Below are 26,357 nucleotides of genomic sequence, written 5' to 3' on the forward strand. Positions count from 1 at the left end.
AGGGAACACTGGTGACTTGTAATGTCCACTGATAGTCTGCGTGTGAGGTGTTCAGGGGACATCTGTAGTTTGGAGCTACAGAAAATAACTTTGGTTTCACTTGAGTTACTTTATACTAAATAGTATTAATATGCAGAGCTGCTACTTCTCCATCTTTTTCTTAACAGGGTTGGAAAAAAAGTTATATTGTTATTAAATGATTTGGGGCATGCAAACAAAATCTTATTGGATCACTTTATTTAGCATTCATATAATTAGTTAAGTTTGGATCTCTATTCAGAATGACTTTAATCGGGTTGAAGAAATACAGTCTGTGTAACCACAGCTATTGTTTGCTCCATGGTCCGGTCATATTCTGTAACAGGCAGATTATCTTGTAGCTCTGCACTAACTCCACCGCTTACCTCACAGGCGTTGACAAAAAGGAGCATGTTTCTGCTGCTTAGAGAGCTTCCCAGAGTCTTATAATCCTGCTGCAGAGAATATTAACTGCTGTGCAGTGTCTTGGCATGTTATATGTCTTTTAAGTAGACTTTATGGTTGGTTTTTCATCCTCTCCCAGGCACCTGTAGCAGCGCAGTCCCTTGTGTTCTTTGGAAACTGTGCTCACCAGAAAAATGAGAAAAGCATGAAGGGTCTGTTTAAGCATTTACTACAGCCTATCTTTACAGTCTCCTGACAAGTGACTCCTTCTGGTTGTGAATGTCTTTAGTGTCCTGTATAAGTAGCAAATGCTGTAGCGTGGTGTTGTTATACTGCAGCAGTACATGTTAAGGCTGATTTAAAGCTGTATGTAGGGTCGATGCTAGGGCTGTACCCAAATATTCGGATATTCGAGTATTCGTTTCTATGGGTAGGTATTCGTTATGAAAATTTGGTATTCAATATTCGTTTTTTTATTTACTTTTTTTTTTGTTTGTTTTAGTCTTTTTGTTGTTGGTAAATGTAGGTTATCAATAAAAATCAAAACTTTTAAATTGCATTGTTAAAAATGTGAAAATATAGTATAGCCTACCAACTGAGCTTGTGCGCACGGCACGCTTGAGCGCATCCGTCTGAGGCTGTGGCTCAGTGCCAAGTTTTACCACTTTATCACTATTCCCTCTAACTTGTAGCTGTTTTTTCGCTACCTTTTGAATTTAATATGAATTATGGAACCGTTTTTGTCAACGTTTGTTTCCCCCGTTTTGTACAATAAATTATTGTTTAAAGTTTCAACAAGTTTCTTTTGGAGTGCGTGACACAAGTGTGTTTTGAAAACGACCGCGGACTGTCACCTGCTCAACGCATCAGTACCTTCGGATGCCATGACAGTAATAGATTATAGATTAATAGATTATAATAATAATGTCAAAATATCATTTGCAGACCGATTTAACAGACGATCACTGCTGCCCGACCCGCAGGTCCATTTGCAGGTCCCGTGGGTTACGGGTCGACCCGCGCATCACTACTCAGCTCAGTCTATAAGGCTGTACACACAACAGTAAGGCTATAGACATTATATTCTATTCAGGCCAGCAGAACCAGCAGCGCATCGGCTCTACAGTGCACGGCACTGCTGATTAACCATTTTATTGCAGCACAGAGTGTCTGCCAGCAACCAGTTACTTGCAGAGGCTTCCTACAACTTGTTTCAACGGTTCCAATTTAATCAGAAGACAAATTAAACAGGATGACTAGCCAATGTGAAAATCAAAAGAAAGCATAGAATAATGTATTGAAGGAGGCTGTTGTGCCAACAGCAAAACTCCGCAATACAATTAGGTCCGAAAAACCCCCGGAAATTCTGCTGAAGGTCCAAATGTTAAGAAAATGGTATTTGGGACAGCCCTAGTCGATGCACAGCCTACACATGAGGCCTCAGCTGTTATTAGCATTTATACTTGGGCGCCATATGTCCAGGTCTCTCAGCAGTTACATCGCCAAAACACTACTTGGCGATTGATGTTCTTTGTATACTTCAAACAGTACTGAATTTAAATGAGCTGATCATGTTGGAGTTAGAGCCAATGAATGTAGAGCAATAGTTGCTTTTTCTGAGGCGAACATACTTGTTCCTCAAGTTCTTCAATCTCTTTGTACGTGAAGTCCACATGGACATTTCTAGAAGTCTCCTTCCTTGAATTTGCTGACGTCCGGCAAAGTCAAGTTGTTCAAATGTACATATTTAGGGACTTCCTCAATTAACCAGGATGTGTATTTGTATTTCTGGGGGGTGCATGTCACGTTACAGTGTAGGCTGAGGCAATGCGTAGATGTGTAGATAGCAGATTCATGGGATAAGAATAAAACGGCCATTATGGTTGAGTCAACAAACTTAGATACAGGAGATTGTCTCAATCCTGCAGTCAACATTAGTTTGTTTTAACCATGAATATGTTCTTACCATACCATAATGAAGTAGTTTTAAATGACTTTACATAAAATATTTGATTATTGAGTCTCATTCACGGGTCGTCAAGTACCAACGGTTTGGGATAGTAGCCGGACTGAACCAACAAACCAAAGCCTTGATATTTGACAACTTGGGATTCAAGTGTCAACTACATTTCTCCGAAGTTGCAAACAGCACCTTTAACCAGAGCCCAACCATAAAGATGGCAAATCAGATAAAGCTCATATGAGTCAGTTTTATAGCAGCCATGCTCATTTTGTGAAGGTACCGACAGACAGCCTATTTTTTTGTCTAGGCATGAACACTTTTTGGATGCAGTGCTTTTGTCTGTCTGAACAAAATATTAAACCCATACCCTTGTTATGTGCTTGTGCATGCATCAGTGTGTGCACATACATATACTGTCCATACTCGAGCATTTGAGTGCGTGGATGAGCACAGGCAGCATGAACACATTACTGTTGCGATGGTGTCTCATTCCTACACCATCCTATAAGCAATCATTTCTGTCTCTCACCCACTCAGGTGTCACATGTATCACACACACACAGCACAAAATCCCCGGGCACTTTGTCCCTCAACGAGGTATGATCCATATTTCATATATTGCCTGTAAATCGCTTGGCCAGAACTGTTTTGACGAAGCCCTGGAAGTGGCAGGGGGCAGATTGGCTCTGTGCCTGACTCTTACTGTACCCAGAATACAAACAAGCCTCGCACAGAAACTGTAAAATGCTGTATATGGGTATTTTTAGTGTCGGTTTTCAAGGTTGAAGTGCTCTCTATTACCATTTCTTAGCAATCTAGTGTGGTTGTACCAGTTTATCGTCATCCTGGCAAACCGGTGTGTATTCATTGGAACCAATTTGCCAGAGTGCATTAAGACAGGGATTAAAATGTTGAGAAATGGAAAAAGGCATCATCAGGCTTCGTGAAATAGAGCAATCAAACTCCCATTCTGCTGTAAAGTAGTGCCAATTCCACAAGCCCTCTCCTCCCTCTGTCTTACATCAAATACTGCAGCCTCTGTGAGAGTAAGGGTTTATAAAGTGACGCTAAAACTGAATCTGTGTAGTATGTCTGCACACTACACGATTTTTAAAATGCAAAGCCATTGTGTCAAGTCGTCTGAGTCGTCTGAGCTCCCCAAGTGTTATAGTTTGATCCCTTGGTGTCAAAGTTTATCACTCCTCCTCCTTTGACGGAGGGACTTGGCTGTGTGTTTGTGCATGTGAGAGCCTTATGTGACCTGGTGTGTTTATATGTGCTGATCCTTTGATCCTGCATCACCTTGAGGACAGTGGCTCAAGCAATGCCGTGCAGGAGACAAAATAGATGTGTACTCTACCCTGAAATTCCTGCAGAAGGTTTATGTCGAGGGAGCAGGAGATAGAGTGCGTGAGAGGTTTGTTGTGTGTGTCTGCTTGTATTTGTACGTCGTTGCACATGGGATTTTCAAAGAGAATTTTACTGTGTGAAGGGCAAAATTTTCAAGACCAAGATAAATTTATTACAACATTCAGAAGATGGACTCAGTTAGAAAGTATTTCACTGCTGGTGAGATTGTCTTTTCACAAAACTGGGCTGTCTGTGCAGGAGAAAGACACAAAGACTTTTGAGACTGGTGCCACATGACCAGAGAAAACATAGAAAAAGGCTGTGGCGTTTGCTTTTGTCCAAGAGGTAGAAATAATAATAAAACAATAAACAATAATAAACAACAATAAATACTCCTGCTGGTGGGTGACGTAATGTGAGTTGATTTTTAGCTGGTTCGTCTGAAAACAATATGGTGGCTGGTAACAAATCTAGATTTACAGTTGAACAGAAACAATAAATATGTTTCTGAATATATTTTAGGGGAGAAATCTGCATCAAAGTTTTACATTTGATCTGAGTATTTCAGCCTCCATTTTCACAATACAGGAAACAGTATGACACCACTTCCTGTTCACAAACCTTCCAATTACAGCTAAAAAGTGCAGTGAAACATGTTTCTGAAGTCATTTTAGGCAAGAAATAGGCAATAGAGTAAGATCATTTTGGTTTATATTTGATTAGCACTGCCTTGTTTTTTGGTTAGGTCTGAGTTTGAGAAAGCTAGAGAGGGGTGGCTCTCTCTCTCAGTCCACTTCTATACAATACAGTTCCTTGGGTTAGTGACTCTGTAGGTCAAGTAAGAAATAGGTAATACAATAACAGAATCTTGGTTTATTTTACTGTTTTAACTGAGCTTGGTTGGAGTTTGAGAGAGAGCGGGGCGGGTCTCTCACTCAATCCGCTTCCATACAGTACAGTTCTGTACCATATACTTTGTAGTTTGTGGAAGAAATAGGCAATAAAGTGACAGAATCTTGGTTCATATTAGATCAGCACTGCCTTATTTTACCGTTTGATCAGAGTTTGGATCTGAGAGAGAGAGTTTGGGGCGGGCCTCTCTCTCAATCCACTTCTGTACAGTACAATTCTATACCGCACAATCTGTAGTTCAAGCAACACCCTAACAGCCAGCGTTAGAGAAACACGTCATCTGGTGGATTTTGGTCAGGGACATCTGGGCACTGGCTAGATGGAGGAAAGTTTACCCAACCTATTCTCACTCCCAACTGGTCGCGGTTTTGTCACTGACTTTGGCATCAGATACCAACGTACAGAGGCCCTTTGCGGCTGTTTGATATACAATGAGTGGCGGCTATCGGCAAATACTGTAGTGTAAAGAGTGAGAAAGTCTTTATGGGGTGGGTGGGATGGGATGTGGATGGGACAAACAAACACCTGACTTTCACCAGAGAGCCCACTGTTCATTTCCTGTGTGAAACCAACAGTCAGTGGTGTTATTTTAGTAGCAACATAGTGTGCTAGTATGTGTAGCATGTTATAGTTGTAAAGTATGTCCCATGACGTGACGTCACGTTAGTAAGGACCAAACTTATTTTAAGCTAAACCATGATGGTATTTTCGAAACCCACCAAAGGCTTTTGTTGCCTAAAGTTACGGTAATAAATGTTAAAGTGTTTCATCTGCGTAGTAAGTTTATTTTGAAAAGACGCAATGCATGTAATAAGTGTCGATTGAGATGTTGTCTGTGAACGTCCAAAATCTACCTGGCTACCTGATGATGTTTAGATTCACTGACAAAGCAGCGGTATTTGACCAGTTGGAATGCACTGCTTTATCATGGTTTGTTTACACATACTACCCACACAGTTATGATATAAAGCTGGTTGAAAATCAGTAAAGTATTCCTTTAAAGGAAAATATATGCTGAGAGTTAGATGAGAAGATCGATACCACTCCTCATATCTGTCCGTTCATTATGTAGCTGGAGCCAGCAGCTGCTTAGCTTAGCATAAATTATGGAACCCGAGGGACTCAGCTAGCCTGGTTCACTCCAAACACAACAAATCCTTAGGAAATAATCCAGCAACGTTCAAAACAGGGAATTCATGCTTATTATATAAAAAGATATAAGGTGTTAATTTGTGAAATTTAGACTTGCTGATAGATTTTTAAACATTCAGACTACCTTTTTCCACCTAGTTGCAGTCCTTATGCTTAGATAAGCTAACAGGCTGCTGGCTCTATAGCTACATATTAAATAGACCCATTTGAGAGTGGTCTTAATCTTCAAATCTGCAAAAACACAAATACTGCACTCTATAACGCAATCCAACACAGTAATTCTGCAATAAATACTACCTGGGTGAAAGTTACAGTGTTGGTTTTATGTGTCAGAAAACTGTTGGTTCAACTGTCTGGTAATTCACGAGGCCACAATTTGTGGAGATGTGCTGACTCTTTTGTTTCCAATGCCTGTATGTTTTTTCAGAGTTTAAATTTATCTCTGGGACCTTTAGTGGGGTACCTTCGGAGACATCCCATCACACAAAATGCCACATGATAATATCACCTTGTCACTTATCTCTGTGTCGAGCAAATGCATGACAGGGTGTAGGTACAGGGTGTGATGTCATGAGATCTGTGTTTGCCGGTGAAATAACAACAGAGCCAGCAGTATTTTCAAAGGTTTCACTCAAGAATAGTTTTTGTCAACAACAGTTTTCCAGCTCTAAATCTAGCACATGTTCATTTTAAGACAGTAACATGGATTGTCTCGTGAAATATTACAGTGAGGGATTAGAGTAAAGCAGATTTGTTCTTCTGCGTTTTTCTGTTCATACACAGAGTGTTGGATGAGAGATTGTGCTGCAGCTAAGACTGGGCCAAATTGGTGCAACTCCATTGAGAGCAGTTATCTACACTTTTGGGAGGGGGGCTTCATTTTCACAAGGGTACACTTAGTGCTCTGTTTGATAGCTTTGATGCAGAAAAATGGAGATAGCCGCCCTCTTGAGGTAGTTTATTCCTTTTTTTGCCAAGGCAGACCAAATCAATTTACATCTATTTTTCAAAGTAATATCTATAGGCAAGGCTAGGCTTTGTGCTGAGGTTGGCCTGTGTGTCCACTGCTTACTTGTGCAGGAGGCCTGTGTGGAAACTTAACACCAGACAGCTATTATAAAAGCAAAATATCAAAAGAACTGTTGTATTACATCCAATTCTACGATTCTTAAAGCTCACCGTACGACTGTGCAGCACTCAGTGGTCGCTTGCTGTGTGGCTGGCATATGTCACATGCCGCTGATCCTGGAGGCTGCAGCTGTTTCCCCACCGAGGAAGGATTTTGTGTGAGTAGTAAGTTCATTGGTCCCTGAGGGGAAATCTCTTTTCACTTTCTCCCATCCGGTGAGGAAAGGTTTCCCAGAGCTGGTATGGATTCAGAATCTTAATTGCTCAAGGATACTTCAGCAAAGTTGGTGCTCTCCAACCAACCCCATCTCATTCCTACTGGTGTCAAATATGGCAGCTTGGTCAGTGGCACTCAGTGTTTACTACCAATGCAAAAGCACCCTGTAGCATCTGTATGAAGTGCACCAGGCTTTCAACCAACTCAGGGCCGAATTCACAAAGAATGAACTGCGGCTGCTGATAGCACCTTGAATTGCACATTTGCACCCACAGTTTGCTTCGTCTTAACGTCCTATTCACAAAGGATATTGCGCTAATGATATACCAGCGCAAACACGCCCACAAAGTTTGGCAGCTGAGTGCAGTTTGCCCCTGATTTGCCCCTGATTGCAATTAGCCACACATGGCAAAGTATAAATGCTGGCTTTGTGCCAAGAACACCATGGCAGAACAATGGCAGACTGTGTTTGGCAAAGTACTGAATACTGTATACCCTCATGTAGTGATGTCTGCTGGTGAGTCAGTCTAACAGTGTCGGATGGGTTGAGGCTGTGGATTTGATCAAGTTTGACCACTTAATCACCATTCCCTCTCACTTGTAGCTGTTTTTTCCTTATCTTTTGAATTTAATATGAATTATGAAACCGTTTTTGTTCACGTTTGTTTCCCCCATTTCGTAAAATAAATTATCGAAAGTTGCTTTTGAACAGAAGTGCGTTTTGGGATGCCATTAAAGTAATAATGATTATAATAATAATGTCAAAATATTATTTACAGACTGATTTAACAGATGATCACTGCTGCCACGATCACTGGAAAGTCTGAGCGAGAGGCTTCCACAGAGGAGCGCCCAGTTTGCATCAGCTTTCTAAAGACATTATTTACTTCACTCAAACTGCGTGTGGCTATTAGCGCTGGTGTTAGTGAATTAGATGTTGTTTGTCAATGAGGCTCATTTGCATAGAAAGGGGCAATTTTTCCACCAAATATATGCATATTACCTCATTTAAATACGTGCAAATAACACCGGAGCACCAAGACACAATCTGCTTGGCAGTGCAGTTAGTGGAGCATTTCAGCCTCTGCGCGTGCTTTGTGAATTAGACGGTATCTGTTTGCTCTATTTTTACCGGTTTAGCGGCCGCAAAAGCCATGCAATCCTTTTGTGAATTCGGCCCTCAGTGTAAACCCATCTACAGCAAAGATGTAGTATAAAAAAGTCAGAGTAGGGTGGAAGGGAGGGGTTAAAACCAGGAGACCACTGTTAGTGTCCCATGTATTTTTTTAAACTACGTTACATAGTGTAACATCACCTGACATATGTGGCATTGCGTATGTCCAGTGTTTAAAAGTCCTGACCCTGACCAGGGGGTTCCCCTGGTCAGGGTCACTCACAGGGCCCGGTTTAGAACAATAGAGTATTAAATATCTGGCAAAATATACAAGATAGAAGTGTATTCAAGGAGCAGAAGCAAAAGCTAGTGCCTAATTGAGTAACAATAGGAGTACAATAAGTATAAGAGTTACTTAAAATGAACTAAAATGGTGGAAAAAACCTGACTACCTCACTAGCCCTTTTTAAATAGGAACTGTGCAAATTAGCAGGAAAGCCCAATCAGTCTTCTTTCAGCATTGGCAGTATAAAAACAAAATCGGGGAGTGCGGCGAAATGGCGCCTGCCTACTTTTGTTTATACAGAATGTGCCTTTTTCGGGGCAATGGGGGGCGTGAGCAAGTAACAAAACATGTGGCTCAGCGTGTGACATAAACAGTGATGTGTCCGAGGGAAGCCGCGGCTGGTCAGTCCTTTGGCGATTCTCTCGTGAGTCGACCCGTCCTTCACCGTCCCCGTCATTTGACGGTTAATGGCCTCTTCGTTTGTGAGGACAAGGAGGACGCGCAATTCCTTGTCTCCCCAGTTGCTCATCTTTACAGTGTCTGTTTGTGTTTCCCTCTTGCTACTAGCTGCTCGCTAATTCCTGCTACTGGCTGTTTCCTGTTAGTCCACCACCAGTGGCTCGCACGTACGGCGTCATCAACAGCTCCTCCCACAAGTCATCAACAGCCCCTCCCGTGGCGGAAGGGTGCCTCATTCTTTTTAAACCAAAAGGGTTCCGCCAATATGTTTACCCCCACGCGGCGGAAAATTGGGCGCCTCGGATCAACTCGCCAATCCAGCTCTGTGTGTCTAAACGCTCGCAGCTTGCCGGCAAAACGGTCCAACATTCGCTGAAAATCTGGCAGTGTAAAAGGGGCTACAGTTGTATTGAATATGATATAACAATGAGAAGTAGTATTATACATGACTGAGAAAATGATATTGGACCACATTGGCAAGTGAACATGATATTGAAGCACAATATTGCACAAGATATTGAAAAGTAGTTTTGTGCATCATATTTAGTAATAGTGCACCGAAGACAGGTAAATATTGCTGTCAGTGTCCTTTGTTTCAGCTCTATACAGTTTGATGGCCAAAGGTATAAAAGATCTCCTGTGGCGTTCTGTAGTGCTCCTCAGTGGTCTCAGTCTACAGTCTAAAAATTGAAACAGTAATACTAAGCATCAGGAATTTTGCCGTGTTTTATTGTGAAACCGGTAACTGTTTTATCTCTAATGGAAACAGACACATACAAAGCTGCTGCTAGCATTTGACCAAGCTGCCTTATTTGACAAGTTTGGAGTGGGAATGTGTTCAACATGTGAGTTTAATTGTGGTTGAAGGGTTATTTTAACCAAAAGACAGATGTATAGATGTACCTTTAATACTTGTGTACTTTATGTTGTGCCTCATTTTTCCTCTGGTTTGTAGCCGTCATTTATTGGTGGTTTGACACGAGATGGATCCAGTTTCCACGGACTTAGGATAACATTGCGAGCAGGCTCTGACACACCCGAATGTTACTGCTTTTTGTCAGTGGTTTAAGAAGCCACCAGCATCAACCGTCATTTATTTTGTTCTGTATCTTTTCATTGTCTTCATTTCTTTTTAAAGACTTCAGGTGGCACAGTAAACTATCTGAATCTCCTCTCCAAAGGCGCTCTAAAAATGTAGGCTGTTACTTCAATACCTGATGAATGTTCCCACGCACAACTCTTTTCCAATAAAAGCCTAATCCCTTACACAGATCTTTATTTGTGACAAATAAAAGGTGAGGCGGGATTCCTGTGTGCGAAATAATTGTCTGTTGTGTAGAAACTAGGTCTTTGGGGATTGTATTGTTCCCAGTGCCGCACCCAGGGGAACACACCGTGATGTGGATCTTATCTTCATTCACATCGTATATGAAAACAAAAACAGAGATGAGATTTATGCAGCTTTGTCATTCATTTTTAATAGATGTAAGCAGCACATTTGTGAAATATCTTCACAATGGTCAAGTACATAAATGCTTAGACGATGAAAGTGGACGGCTGCCTATTTTAATTTCCTATAGAAATGTTCCCATTGTGTGCATCTTCATGTGTTTATTCTTGTGCAGATGTCTTTGTTGGCATTTTGTGCGCCTCTATGTTTTGGTTTTGTTCGGCTCACTTCAGCTCAGCTCACCCGAGCTGTTGCCCTCTAATTTAGGTTTCAGGCCTCATTCATAAGTTATACGAGTGTTACTGCATTTTTAATCTTTCAAACAAACGGCCACGTTTCAATTGCTGCTTGTCAGTTTTGATTTTATGATTCATTCATTATTAAGCGTGCTCGGCTGCAGTGCAGTGCAACGGATGGATTACTGCACTTTAGCCATGGGCAGGGTTTGAGTCTGCTGTATGTGTATGTTGGGGGGCGTGCTTACATGCGTGTGCATGTTTGCGTTTGCCATGGATGGCTTTCAAGTTTGTCTCAAGCAGATGTGAAGTGTCCCAAAACACAATGGTCCAAGTTAGACTGCATAAAATTTGTATGTTGTGAAGCATTTAAGTTGTCTGCTTGATGATCTCGCTCTTCTTACCTCTGATTAGGGGATTGAACCATTCCAAATATCCAAACTAAATATTTGATTTAACTCGAGGTGCATTTATTAGATTTCTTCCAGACCTTGAGTTAAATTTTTTTGTCTATTATTTCAACATCAAAAAAGAAACTTCAAAGTCAACATGTCATTTATGTTTCCAGTATTCTGTTGATTCCTTTTATACTATCAGTTGAAATATCTGTTGGCCATTTTTATCCAGAGCAAGCTGTCTCAACAACTACAAGTTTACCCCTGGCCAATAATTTATGCTGCCCTCAAATGGGGTCATGTTTACCAGGTTCACAAGAAGATTTCTCCACCCCATTCTTGTTGGATTCACGACCTCGGAAGTGGAAATTTTCTGAAAGCTGTTCGCTGACTTTTTCAGAAATTGCGGAGGCTATGGAAGTTCATTTTTCGGCGGATGCGAAGTTAGTATATTGTAATTTCAGTTGTATGAAGTTTTTCTTTGTAATTTTACAACAATTACAACCTCATCTTATTCCTCTGTCATCACGCCTTCGTATTTCCTGCATTATGTTACCCGCTCACTTGCTTGGCTAAATTGTTAGCCTGGGTGGCTCCTAGATGCCAACAGTAGCATCCATGTTGTGTTGCCTAACTGCGGCTTTCTTATGAGGTAACCACTTGAACGCCAAGCATATCATGAACACAACTTCCCAAGTTGTAACCACGAGTTCATGAGTTCCATTTTAAGGTGGCATCAATCAATCAATCAATCAATCAATTTATTTATAAAGCCCAATATCGCAAATAACAATTTGCCTCAGAGGGCTTTACAGCATACGACATCCCTCTGTTCTTTGGACCCTTGCAGTGGATAAGGAAAAACTCCCCCCTAAAAAACTTTTAACGAAAAAAATAAATAAAAATAGATAAATCAGTTCAACAACTACCTCACTGATATCGCCTGATGTTTTTAGTGACCTCATGACTATTCCTATAGCACCACCATCAAGGTAATATTTTGGTGAGAACACAAGAAAATTATTTTTTATTAAGTATACAAATTGTAGGCAGCGGAAACAAGTCCTGAACACAAAACTAAACTATTATCACCTTTAGATGAGACAAACAGTTTCTTCGTTACACATCCAGCAGTTACAGAGCAACATTAGCATTTATTTGGAGTCATATTTTTGGCCACCAAAATGCAAGTCCCATATCTACTCTCTTTAAGCTCTGCTTTGGTCTCTACCTAGCCGACTCCTGAAGTAACTATCTGTCTCTTTAGCTGCTAAGTGCTCCAATATGTTCACCAGCTAGTCTCTAAAGCCCTTTCCCCGCTGAAAAACCCCAATTCAATTAGGGTGAGAAACGCCTACTACAAACAACCACTTTCACATTGTTACACTGTTTTCACATCCTTAATTGATACAGTCTTATTATGAAAATATCCATACCACTTATGACATGCTATGACTTGTTGTCTGATGCCTCTGTAAGGCTGAAAAGGTCTCTGTTGCTGATGTATATCTGATAATATAACATGAAAATTGCACTGAAATTTGTATTACCAAGGCTATATGAATGACCCCACTGCCTTTCCTCCGTCTCTATCCTCATGACAAACTGTGCATATTTATCCCACTCATTAATAATAAGGCTGTAAGAGAAGCAACGTGTTTTGTTTGCTTCATCTAACAAATTTGTGTTGTTGGTTGTAACAAACACTGCAGCCTCTAGGGGCTGCTGCTGTGGCTTTAGATTTCTACTGTTACTCTATTAGTCTGTACCAAAGTATTTATGTGAGTTAGGGATATTTTTAAAAATAAAAAGGGTTGATGGCTGTGTTAGAAATGATGCCGCTCAGTGCCTCTACAAAGGATTAACAGCAGTGGCCCACGTGAACTGCTGAGTAGCAGATGAAACAACAGCTCTCCAAATACACAGACAAACACACACACACAACGGGTATGCAGTTTGGTGAGGAGAAGTGAAGCTGATTTGAAAGACGGCTTCAAATGCTGTTTGCTGTATTGCTGACGATATTGTCGCTGACTCTTTTTTTTTTTTTTTTGCACTTGGGAGTGCGTCATGTGTCTCCTGCGCCAGGCTGTGATGCTCCAAATACCCGGCAACAGTCTTTGTCCTCTGCCAATCCCCCCTTTAAAGCCAGTCACTTCAAACGAGCAGAAGTTTGGAGCTGTTTGCATGTGGGTGCATGGATGTTGAAACACCACTCGCCAGCAGTTATTTTAGACTTAATGGAGGAAACTAAAGAAACAAACCTGGAACACATTGGATTAACCTTGGAAGCAGCCCAATGGATTTGCCTTCCTCTTGACAATCATAATTCAGGTACCACAACAACGAAACAAGCTTTTATCTGACTTTAATGGAGAACTCTTAAGAAAGTCAAATTTATATATCATTGACTTTAAACTGTGTGTTTCATAAACATATGCACTCTTACTCTGTGATATTGTATGCAAATATGAGACTATTCCTACACAATGCTAATTATGTTACTAAATGTAAAAACAACAATGAATACTGAAATATTTAGTTGCCATTTTGTCAACAGACAGAAGATTAAACTGCAGATTTGATGATTGCCTAATTAATGTGTTTTACCAAACAAAAAAGTCAAATATTTGCTTTGATCCAGCTTCTATTACAGGAGGATTTACATGTTTTCCTCTGTTGTATAACAATGCAAATTGAGTATCATCGGGTTTTTGAACCATTGGTTAGATAAAACAGGCAACACCTTGCATTAAAATGTATTTTGGGTGATGGGATTGTAATTTAATAGTGCTTGACCAAATGAAAGTTCAGGCGTAAATGCACCTAAAACATACTGAGGACAGATTAGGTGGACAGGGACGCATTGTGATCCCATTGAACACATTGGTCTACATACAGCAAATACATGGGCGGATATATGTAGTCTCAAGGCCCATTTATGCTCGCTTTACGTACAAAAATGTATATGTCGGTTTCAAACGATGTTACCGTCACTGCCCACATACTTCCATGCCCCCTTTACGTTGGCATGGATGTTAACCAATATATCCACCAGGGGGCAGCCCAGAGTCAAAAGTTTATGACAACAACAAACTCAAAAACAAACATGGCGACTGTGGAGGAGATATTGATAATGGACCTCTTGCATAAAAGACAAAAACAGAGGCAGCATTGTAGGAGGCGGTGGTTGGTGAGGCCGTTAAATACATCGTGACTGGAGGATGGAGAATTCTTTTTTCTAGTACTGCCGAAGAGAGAAATTGACGACAAGCGTCATTTCCAGTACTTTAGGATGTCCGCAGGAGCATTCGATAACTTGCTTCGCCGGGTGGCCCCCCCACATCCAGCATGACAAGTCGCACAGCGCACCTGTGAGTGAGGCAGAGCGACTAGCTGTCAGCCAGCAAGCTTTGGCAGCAAGTTTCAAGCCATTGTTATTTCTTCTTCGTGTCTCACTAGAGCTACTACGTATTGGGTAGTGACAGCAACACTGCCCCAACGGGTTCCTGTGGTACTGCTCCGTAAGCTTGATGGAAACGTGCAGAAATACGGACGAAATGAACGCGGAGCACGGACAGAAGGCGCTGTCCATATCCGGATCCGTATTTAACGTTGAGCATAAATGGGCCTTCACGCAGCTCTTAGCTGGTTAGCCAGCTAAGCTAATAAGAAGGTAAGCAGCAAGACAGCTTTGTGATATTTAAAACACTCATGGACAGTCTTGAGTTAAACCAAGTCTCTGCTTTGTTTGTTAAAAAAAAGTACAGAATTTAGTTAACTTAGTAATTCATATCATAACTGAACCACTTATGAAGCTATGGCTGAGCAAATGGTAGAGAACGGCCACAACCGTTTGGTTGTTTGAGCTGGACAGAGTGATCAGATCTCAAGTGGATCATATTAATACCAGGTGTTATTTGATGTAATCAGGTTGAATTATATTTACACAATCTGAATACAACACACATGCAAGGTGTAAAGGAGAGTCCGTGTTACATTGGTCTCTGGGCAATTTGTTAATTATTTTTTTGCAACCCAATCACCAGACATAAATGTTCGTGTTGTACATTTCTGCAAACCACAGATATGTTACATTTGTATATTATTTCTGTAGCAGATACATTGAAACTTTATGCTTCTCAACAACAAAACAAAGGTGTGGTTAGGTTTAGGGCACAAACACCTCTTGGTTATGGTTATGAAAAAGCTTAAAACACCCATGATTGGTGGCACAAAAGCCGCTGGAAAACCAGGGACGGGTTGGTCCAAAACACCCAGGTGTGGTTGCTCAAACGCTGCTGGGAAATGCTGTGATGTATCAACGAAAATTGCCCAGGTTCTGCAGCTCAAACACCACTGGCGCTGGTAAATACTGCGGTGAAAAATGGCCAGGTGGTTTGTGGAAACGTAAAATGCGAGCTTTTTTTTTTTCTTTCTTTCTTTTTGGCGACTTTGCTGATTTTTTTTTTTTTTTTTTAAAAAAGGACAAATTAATTTAAGTTTGTTTTTTGTTAGTTGCAGCACTACCAGTGATCTGGGAGAGGGACCCCTCCTCAGTTGCCCCTCCTGAGGTTTCTACCTCATAAAGGGGGGCTTTTGGGGAGTGGCAGTTTTTCCTTACCTGCTGTGAGGATCCAAGGACAGAGGATGTTGTGTGTTATAAACCACTCTGAGGCAAATCTTGATTTGTAGTGTTGGGCTTTATAAATAAAATCAAATTGAATTGAATCTTTGAGCTTTGCATTCAGCGCAGCCATCATTGTGTCAGGTAAGGTTTCCATTCATCATGGATAAAAAGGTGAATGTCTTGTTTTGGACTGATAGTTTTTAGCTATGAATCAGGAGTTGAGGTTAATAGAGTTAAGAGTTTTTATCCTCCTTTCCTCTGTGTCCCCACTCTTGTGTGACATTAAGATGTTTTGCGCTCCATTTGCCTGTGTGTAGGGCAGGCAGAACAGACTTCATTTGTCACAGAGAGACACCACAGAGAAATCAGAATGTAAAACACTAATTAGCCCTGATCCTGATGAGGGTTCATTACCAAGTCAGCGTGAGACTGCACGCTCCCAGGATTCTTATTGGTTGACTAGTTTGGAGCAAAAGATGCAGCGTTTCAGGCTTGTGCGTCGGGTGTGGCTCCGCGACAGAGGATCAGGTTGTGCGTCTGTGTGTACTGTACAGGTGGCTTGTTTGCTTATGCGTGAGTGTATGTATGTAAATGAGGAAGAAGAAGCCTGGTTTCCTGAGCAGCCGTTGTGGCTGGCGTGCACACCAGCGAGTGCCTCCATCTGCAGCGTATATGCCTCTGATTCCCTGTTGAAAGGCCAGGCACCCCGATGGGTCGATTCAACAAGATTGCGGACCAAATGCGTGCTTTCTTGTACTACGCTATAAAGAGAATAACTGTTTCCTGGATGGTGCACTTTAGCTGTGGGGGGGAGGGGTGGGGGGAGTAATGATCAAGGTGACATATTGCTTTCTCCATATGCCAACATAAGACATGCATGTAGAAGTGTGAATGTCTTTCATAGCTATATTTTAGACATATTTTATTCATGAACCTGACAGCCTTTGGCGTTGCTCATGTAATTACAGCTAATTTTCTTCACGGGAACTTCTGCAGTGCTCGTTTAAAACATGCCTGCTCAGAAAGAGCTGATCACTTGACCTGTGGTGTTGCTGCATGCAGCTTTTCAGAGAACCGCTCATACAAGCAACTTCACCCTTCACCCTCCACTTTCATGAGTCCTGACCCATTAAGCCTGAGCTCCAAACAAAGGGGAAGAAATAAAACATTTTGAATCATGTTGCTAATATGAAACTCAGCAGTATACTACTTCCTCACTGCACACTTCTGCTTGTACTTGAGAGGAAAATATTTTACCAGTACATTTACATGACGGAGACAATGTACAGGTTACGTTGCAGATTCAGATTTTACCCAAAAATATAATAAAATATGGTTCATTATTATTTATTAAACCACTTAACAATACAAATTGGAATGCAGTACTCTTGAGTACTCCTACAGCTGCAAATACCAACATTCCTAGAAGGAGAAGGCGTGAAATTAAAGCAGACGCCTCCAGATCTCCAATCCACAGACAAAACACACTGAAGTCGCGGCTTTTCAAGGTCAGAAACACAGTTGAATTAACTCAACCGGATATATTAATTTCTGAATAGTCTTTTAGTCGCTTGTTTTAATATAATCATAGGGGTTATAAAACAGAGCATGGATTTAATTAGCTGAGGTATTTTGCTGGTGGTAATGTTATTATTGTTATTAGTTAGTATGGCGAAGAAAAACACATCCAAGATCGAGGCTATCAGCGGTCAGAAACATCGGTGAGCTCCACTTAAGGCTCAGATGTACATTCCTCACTGCCGTCTGCACACAGCTGTGGTCACGCAGACACACATGAGGGTCCACGTCAGCCCCCAGCAGTAAATGGGAGGGCATGGAGATGAGCTTGCTGTCCTCCTTCTGCTCCTCCGACTAAGTCTGGAGTGTAAGTCTGACACAAATAGCCAACTTAAAACTAACTCCGCGATGCAGCTGGCTTGATGGCAGTATTTTGGACTGGACCAGATTGTGGAACAAGAGACTGTAGCATGCACAGTCCGTGCATTTGCTATGCACACAGTCTGCACGGCCACAAAAAATTGTCTGCATGCAGACATCCACAGAGGGTTCAGTGCAGACCCTCGCCGACATAAGTGGATGACGAGGTTTAGGTCCCACAGACTAAATTGAACCTTTGCAGACACAAGGACTTGAAAACTGACAGACATACTTTCTGCATTGAACATCCACGGACAGCTGTGGTCACGCAGACGCACCCAAGGGTCAGGGTCAGCCCCCCAGCAGTAAACAGGAGGGCTGGGAGGTGAGCTTGCTCTACTCCTACTACTGACTTAGGGTGAAGGTGAAACTAAGAAGATGCTACTGGGTCTAAAGTGAATGTCTGTTGAATATCTCACTTAAAACGAACTTCTCCGTGGTGAGGCGGCTGCGGCTTGACTGCAGTGTTTTGGACCGGACTGGAGTTTGGAACAAAAGATTGGAGCATGCACAGTTGGTGGGCTTGCTGTGCGTACAGTCCGCGCAGTCACGAAAAAATGGCTGCATGCAGACATCGGCACAGAGGTCCATGCGGATCGTCATGAACTCATGGACATGGAAACTATGAACTGGCCCTTAGCGAGACTTTACTTGCTCAACTCTCTGATAGCGATGAAGTCCCGCCCCTGCTGCTGCATAGAGCCACCGATTACTGTTCACCTGTTTTGTCACAGTTTATTAATATTGAGCACGCTATTGTTTGTTGCACCAAATTTGACACTGCACGTCCTTGGGTCCCCTGCAATACAAACGCCAAGTTCTCGAGATAAGTGAAGGACAGGTAGAGATTCCTTGCTCTATAGTAAGATACTGTCTATAGGTAGTGAGCTATTTGCTGCTGACTGCAGTTCTCACTAGAGAGAAACACAAGTCTGATTCTTTTAGACGGTAGGGCAGCTTATTACCCAACATTAAGCCCAGAGGGTGTTTGTGAAATAAACTTACACAGGCTGCACTAAGCAAAGACAAAAATCAAATGAATAAATCATGTCATAATGTCACTGAGATGAAGTGTTCTCGATGAAGTGCATTTAAACTTTAAAAATATATCAGTATTGTTTTAGCAGTGTGTTTTCTGTCAGCAAACCTGTAAGACTACAGTCCATGAGATGAGGGAGTCGTCACCAGGTATTAATTGGAACTGGGAGAGGATGATTTGCATACGTTCTGAAATTAACAAGATCTCAAGTAAGACATTGAAGATGTTGAGACACTTAACAAGGTCTGTGAGGACATAACAGTTAAATATAAAAAAAAAATTAGGAGTTGATGAAATGTTTAGACACCTTTCATCACACTTCCAAAACAGATTGACGTGAGCAGGTAATTTGGATGAAATGTAAGAGGTGACGTGTCTCTTTGTTGGCTTGTCAGCTTTTGTTATGTTCTCTTCATAAAAGATCAGACTCTCAGCATGAGGATGACAGTCAGCCTGCCCTGAGAGCAGACATGCAAACGGAGCTGCTGCAGAGCTTTAACTCGAGCGGCGTCTTCAGACTAAAATGAGCGAATCTGCTCACAGAAGAGTAGTAAGTTGATGATCCTCAGTAAAATTGCATGCAAATTCAATTTTCATTGTGATGATATATTTAGCCCAGACAGTGCTCTCATGGTGATATACAGTATTTAACAAAGGCTGTAGTCTGTTGAATCTCAATCTGCTCTGCACCAATAGTGACCAATAGTTCACAACCAAAAGTCAAGAAAAATATAGCTCTGATAACTGAAGATGCAAAGAAAAAAATAAGCAGAAATTATTTTGTAAAAGACGATTAAACCCGCTGTTCATCTGCCATGTCACATCATGTTAAAGACCCTGAAAACTGATTTTCTCAGCTTCTTACTTTAAGCGATAAGGTCCTGCAGTTCATGACGACACTGTCTTCTTCCAAGGCTGGAACAGTTTGTTTCACATTAGAGCTTTTTGCATTCGTGTTTTTTTTTTTTTTTTCCCAGTGGTTTGAAGCGAGTGGAGGTCAGTTGGAAAAATATAATGTCACATGCTTCCCTGCACCGATTAAGATCTAGCACCAACTGAATCAAAAATTAATGATTCCACCCTTGATGAAGCAGATTAGTTGTGTTTTGAATGTTACAACTCTCAATAAATAATAACTACTTATGTTTTTAAACTTTTAAATTGCATAATTGCATTAAGTATTTAATGTTATTGGTAAATACTTTATTCAGTGGCATCAATTATGAAGTCTGTCACTGTTAAGTCTCGAACTACAAGATTACACAGATCAGTATGTTAATTCAAAGTTAAAAAAACTACTACTACTGGAGCTACTGAAAAAACTATTAAAATTTAAAGCAAATTTTCTCATGAAACGCTCATAGCCTGGGAGCCAGACGTATCTGCGAGCTCATGTTTTATTTGCTCTGGCAGGAGTGTCTGATATCCTTTCCGTTTGAACAAAATCCCAGCTGACCTGGCCCTTGTCAGGCCAGTCACAACTCTAACTCTAATATGGGGCAGGTTTGATATTATGTCTGACAAAAGAGCACCACTGAGGTATTTTCCCAAACAACCAAGTTGGCTGCCCCTGATGTGGAATGTACTATTAAATCCACTATTTTGTCAGTATTATGGTTTATTAATGCTGAAAAAACAACAAACAACTGCACTTAAAAGGAAACTTTGCCAATGTTCAACCAGCTCTGTGTCGCTGCAATGTGGGGCAGTACATGCAAATGAACAGCCTCCCTCCATGCTTCCAGTGTTCAGAGCTTCCCCGCTCATCCAAGTGGGGTCACCTGGCAGATTCTTGTCTACTTGCAAACACAGGGAAGCCAAAAATTGTTCATCCGCACACAGTGTTGACACAGAGCTGGTTGAGGTTCCCACAGAGCTTCCCTTCACCAATTAGGATTTAGCACCAACTGAATCAAACATGATTCCACCACTGATGAAGCAAATTAGTTGTGTTTTGAATGTTAAAACTCTCAGTAAATAATAACTACTTAGTATTTAAACTTTTAAAATTGCATATTTGGTCATAAATATTTAATGTTATTTGTAAATACTTTATTCAGTGGCATCAGTTATGAAATCTGTCACTATTAAGTCTGGAACCACAAGATTACACAGATCAGCATGTTAACTACGATACTTTTCCTAAAATATTTAAAGTAAAAAAGGAGCTAATCAAAGAGCTACCAAAAAAAACCTTTCAAACTTAAAGCAAATTTTCTCACTAAATGCTCATGGTGTGTAGCCATGCAGCTAGTTTGTACATAGGGAAACTACTTTCTGCTAGCCTGGGAGCCAGGCGTATCTGTGAGCTTATGTTTTATTTGCTCTGGCAGAAGTCTCTGATACCCTTCCCATTTAAACAGAATTCCGGTCGACTGATGGGGGCCCTAGAGGCATTTTCAACTGCACTTTAAAGGAAACTTTGCCGATTTTCAACCAGCTCTGTGTCGCTGCAACGTGGGGCCGTACATGGAAATGAATAACCTCCCTCCAGCGCCCACAGCTTCCCCGCTCATCCACCAGCGGGGTCACCTGGCTGACTCTTCTCTGCTTGCAACACAGAGGGAAGCCAAACACTGTTAATCTGCACATGCTGTAATGACACAGATCTGGTTGAGCTTCCCTGCACCAATTAAGATTTAGCACCAGCTGAATCAAAAATAAATGATTCCACCCTTGATGAAGCAGATTAGTTGAGTTTTGAATGTTAAAACTCTCAATAAATAATAACTACTTAGTATTTAAACTTTGAAAACGGCATATTTGGTCATGAATATTTAATGTTATTGGTAAACACTTTATTCAGTGGCATCAGTTATGAAATCTGTCACTGCAAGATTACACAGAACAGTATGTTCTGGTTTGACAATCGGCAGATTTTCCCTTTGAAGCTTTTGTTGATAAGAAAGATGCATTTGCCAAACTTCCAACAAGATTTGATAAAAGTTGAATTTATGAACTCGCCTCACTGGTCGCCAGAAAGATGGAACACAGTGTAAAACCAGTGTTTTGTTGCTCTTATTGATTGTCTATCAAATACAACCAGGGACTTTTTTTCTTTTCTGACCATTGATATGAAATCGAAAATGAATTGAGAACATTTGCAAATTGGTCTGGCAATGCTAGGCTAACTTTCTGCTAAAGAAATAGTCCCTATGAAACTGTTGACAACAAGATCTGTGGGTTATCTGTCCATTCACCTCCATTATATTGGAATGGAGGCTGAAATTGGAAATAATAAAACTAACACTGTCTGTTTGTCTAGATACTGTAGAGGAAAGTGTGATTTGTTTTTGTTTGTTTTTAATACATCGACTACAGTAGTAATATAGATATTTACACCACACTTCTTTATTGTGTTTATATTTATTGTATTGTGTAAACATACTCTGGTCCCAACCGCTGCTTCCTTATTATACGTGGATCAATGGTTGTCAGACCGTCCTCTCTCCTGTGTCATTCATTTGCCCATGAAACATTATCTGTGTGTTCGGTGCTCACAACAAGCAGTGCAATAATTGCGCCCTCGGGTGTCTCAGATAAGGACTCCTCCTAAATGAAAAACAGGAAGGGACATCTTGACAAATGCAAAGAAACAGAGTAAAGCCGGAGCTGTGAAGTGGCTGCGCACAGTGGCTCCTCGAAGCCAGTGAGTCATGAATTTGAGAAGTTTTGCCTCACTTACAAACAGCGCGGTGGTGTTACGACCACTCTGTGTACATGAATTCTTCTTGTCATTTCGGAATATCTCAGTGTTGATCCAGAAGGTCAGCAGCCAAACACTGAACGCTCGTGTCAAATCAAATTAGGTTCTGAGAAGCAACATGATTAAACTGCAATTTGACTTTGAGTGTTTATTTCTCCCAAGGCCTGCAGACGACTCCCCCTTCAGACAAGTCAAAGATTGACAGAACAGGGACTGGAAGCCTTTCTTCTCTGTCGTTTCTACTTGAGTGGGGAGCGATTTCACCCTTTTGAAATTCACTAAATCTGTTGCCGTGTGCATAATGCATGGATTTTTATTTATTTAATTTTTTTATTTTAGTTCAGTGGTTTGGCTTCAATGGGCTTTCAGAAGCATCAAAACATCGAGGGAGAGGAGGTCACATGCTGTTGCAGGGAAAGTGACACCACGTTACCCCCGAGCTGGCTTTCGAAAATGTCATTCTAGGAATACCAGACACTGTTGTAGCACCACTATTATACATCCCTTTCAATTTTTACCCCCACTCTGTCATTTTTCTCCCCCCATACTTCTCTGCTGTTCATTGCCTCACTCTCTCCTCTCTTACCTCCCTCACATCTCTTCTCCCTGTGACTAAAGGCAGCCCACTCCTCTGCAGTGGCTGCCTGCCTCCCTGATTTGCTCGCTGCTCAGGGAGGATTTGCATAGGCTGGCCCACTTGCCGCTTCTCCCCTCCCTCTTCCCCTCCCCTCCTCTACCTCCTTTCCTCCGTCCCATCATCTTCGCTTAGTTTCACCTGAGCCCCGCTCTCATCCTCTCTTCTTTCTCTCTTCTTTCTCTCTCCTCTCTTTTCTCTTTCTCCCGCTCTCTCCTCCTTGCTCACACCCTCTCTCTACCCCCCCCCCTCCACCCCTCCATCTCGCTCCCTCCCAGCAGTTTCTCATTTTCTCATCCTCTTCTTTCTCCCTGGCTTTTCTCTTTCTTTATCTGTCTGCAAATCTGTCTCTTTCTCCTGTGGAGTAATACAAAGAGCTATCAGTCTGGGTCTCCCTGGGTTAACAAGCCAGAACACTTCACTTCTCCAGGGACATAAAAAAAAGAAAAGAAGAAAGAGCTGGAGAAAGAGGGGAGGAAAAAAGTCAGACAAAAATTGGATCCAAACTTAAAGACGGAGATAAAGCACGAGTCGGGATCTTCACCTTGCGTTGAGATTGTGTAGTCGAACTGTGAGGGAGAAGGGAGTGTGTTTCTGCCGAGACGATAGAGAGACAGAAAGCTGACAGTTTGCCCGTGCCGGAGTGAGTGGAGCTCCTCGTCTCTCTGTCGTTCCCTCCCTCCGTCTCTCCCTCCTCCTCGGTCTCATAGCCGAGGCTGTGTATTATCTGTGGCTTGACAGAGCGGTGCTTGTGCAGAGCAGAGCGAAGCGGAGCGAGCAGGCAGAAGGCTGCAGCACAGGTAGTTCCCCCTCCTGTCACTCACTCTGCGCCTGCAGGTGAAGAAGGGCGCACAGGGACACATTCCAGGTGTCGCCTGCGAAAGCGTGCATGCACAATCTCTCTAGGTGCTCACACACACAAGCACGCTACATGGTCATCAAAGGAGCAGCCACGGGGTGATCCTGCCGAGAACAGAAAGTAAAGACATATTGGATTCTGGTTCAAAGAGCCAGCAAGCAAACGAAGAACAGCGGGAGATCTGCTGCTGTCTTGACGAGTGGAGTCCAAGAGACAAGCCTGAGCTGCGTTCTGTTTGGAGGGACCTGCCGGATCCTACCTTAATAAGGAGCTTGTGTTGATTTCTCCCTGCTATGGAGTTTGCCGCTGTATCCTGGCTACGGGAAGGTCACTTTTTCTGAGATCCTTGCACATCTGCTTTACTCTCTTTTAAATATCCAGTAGGGTGGGGGGCGTGAGCCATGCTCCCCAAAGGAAAGCCCCAGGAGGGCCAGCTGTTCTGGATGTTGCTTCTGGCAGTGGGATGGATGGTGCTGGGCTCTGCCTGGGGCTCCTCCTCATCCTCAGACCTCCATCTCCTGTCCCCTACCCCCGGAGCCCCCCTGCCCCATGCCTTGCCCCGGCCCGATCACCCACAGGGCCCTCAGGGGCCCAGGCACCACCAGCCACCTGTGTCCATATACCGCTCCCCGGCCTCACTACGAGCCGGCCACGGTGAGTCCTGTCACCACCTTTTCTCACCCTCCTCTCTGGCTTCCCTCTCACTCTGTCCATTCATCATCATGAATGATCAGAGTGAAAAGGAGCCATCTGTAGCCACCTCTCTATCATTTGTTTCTCTCTATAACTGACTCGCTCATTTCCTCCCTCCCACTGTCCCTCTGTCTTTGTCTTTCCTTCTCGCTCCCCCTCTCACTCTTCCTTCCACCACAGCACGACGAGATAACGATAGTTGACAGCAGCTCTGCATCATGGAGCTGTATGTCGTTTATGAGATTATAGGTTTAATTGTCAGTGAAAGGCACTGACAAGCAAAACACCCACAGTGACTCTATCAGCTGAGGAGCAAGCGGCGACTCTGAATCAGCACGATCCCACCTGGTTTAATGTTCTTGTAATTGATGATTGATGAGAGAGTGACGGACTGGACGATGGGTTTCCTCATCTTTAATAAGCGTGTCACCAAATCCCCTCTTTTATCAAGGGGTTTGTCCTCATACGTGTTAGGGCTCTGTCAGATAACGTGCACTATGGCATCTGGCTTTTTGAAGTTGAATTTAAATTTTAACTCCCCTTTTTAAATGTCCACGAAGCATTTCATGCATCTGTTATCTCCTCTAACAGCAGCGCAAGCTTTTCTTCTCAGCAACTGAATGTACATATCCAGGAGGGGGAATTAGCACTGGTGGTCAAATGCCTTTCCAATATTGACTTTTGTTTTATAGGTACTTAATGTGATCTATCTGCACCATTATCTGCTACACAGACATCAGGAGAGGGATCTTTAATTTCTCTAACAGTACAAAGTAGATGATTTTCACAGCTTTATATCACCATGGCATCATTAAGTGGCTGTTATTTTAAGAATTTATACATCTTATAGGCTTTGTTTTATTATAAGCATCTTTGCTGCTGCTGTGTGATTACTTGTACTTCAATAAATGACTGTAAATACACAGTAGACAGTTAGAAAAGCATGTAGTTAATACAGGAGCATCTCTCACTTGCTGGCCTCTATAATAAATGTCAATATATGTCTTTAAAATCAGATTAAATGACGGTGATTAACACAAAGCAGATTTATTTTTAGATATGATACTAAAATGAAAACTGACAGCAAAAGCATTTGAAAGAAAATGATCAGGAAAATATCGTGTGCAAACCAACAGTAACGGTCAGAAATTCCCGAGGCTGGCTTATCATATCGCTGCAATACTCCCCGGTTATAATGTATAAATGAAATACAGCTGAGGAATTTTTTACCATAATGCAAAAGACGCCTGGGGAAGAAGAAAATAACAGGCCACATTCAAGGAGCCTTCGCTTTATTCTGCCTTTGCAGCATTTGGGACAATCCAGCCTGCGCCTTTGTGTCGCCCCGGATCAATCAATCCCTGCGGGGGGATCGAATCTGTTTGAAAAATAAATTTGAGCCAGGTCTATGCTTGACTCCTTTTAACACATCGAGGGCTCATTTTTAGCACGTTGAGGGCTATTGGAGCAGATGAGCCTGACAGGCAGAGAGGGAGAGGGAGAGAGAGGATCTGCATTACTAATGTGGAATGTGCAAACCATACAAAGTGCGGGGAGTCTGGGCAGGGGCTGGGTGGCAGCCATTTAAAAAGCCGTAGGTATGATGCATGCTCCTGTGTGTCAGAAAGCAATATGCTGATTGATTTATGCTGTTGCGGGGTTCTCAGATGTGCTGTTAGTGACTGATTCTCATTTCCTGTGTTTATTTTTGATGCTGCAAAAACAAGAACTCAATGTGTTTATCCTGCGTGTTACACATCTAGACTTTTTCCT

The 26,357-nt window shown here is 42.1% G+C and overlaps 1 protein-coding gene across 15 annotated transcripts in view; it reads left to right on the top strand.

Annotated features, from left to right (window-relative positions):
• The window catches only part of LOC125897056 (neurexin-3b), a 566,367-nt gene that overhangs the window by 384,527 nt on the left and 155,483 nt on the right, over positions 1-26,357 (top strand). The window contains exon 1 of one of the 15 annotated variants that reach the window (XM_049590096.1): positions 23,183-24,545. The exons of the other annotated variants lie outside the window; for them this stretch is intronic. Coding sequence (XP_049446053.1) covers positions 24,293-24,545 — 253 coding nt within the window. The 5' untranslated portion in view covers positions 23,183-24,292. Of the gene's footprint in view, positions 1-23,182; positions 24,546-26,357 lie in introns of those variants that run through there. 15 annotated transcript variants of the gene reach the window in all.

The sequence above is a fragment of the Epinephelus fuscoguttatus genome, linkage group LG11 (assembly GCF_011397635.1).
Source record: "Epinephelus fuscoguttatus linkage group LG11, E.fuscoguttatus.final_Chr_v1".
NCBI classification, from domain to species: domain Eukaryota; kingdom Metazoa; phylum Chordata; class Actinopteri; order Perciformes; family Serranidae; genus Epinephelus; species Epinephelus fuscoguttatus.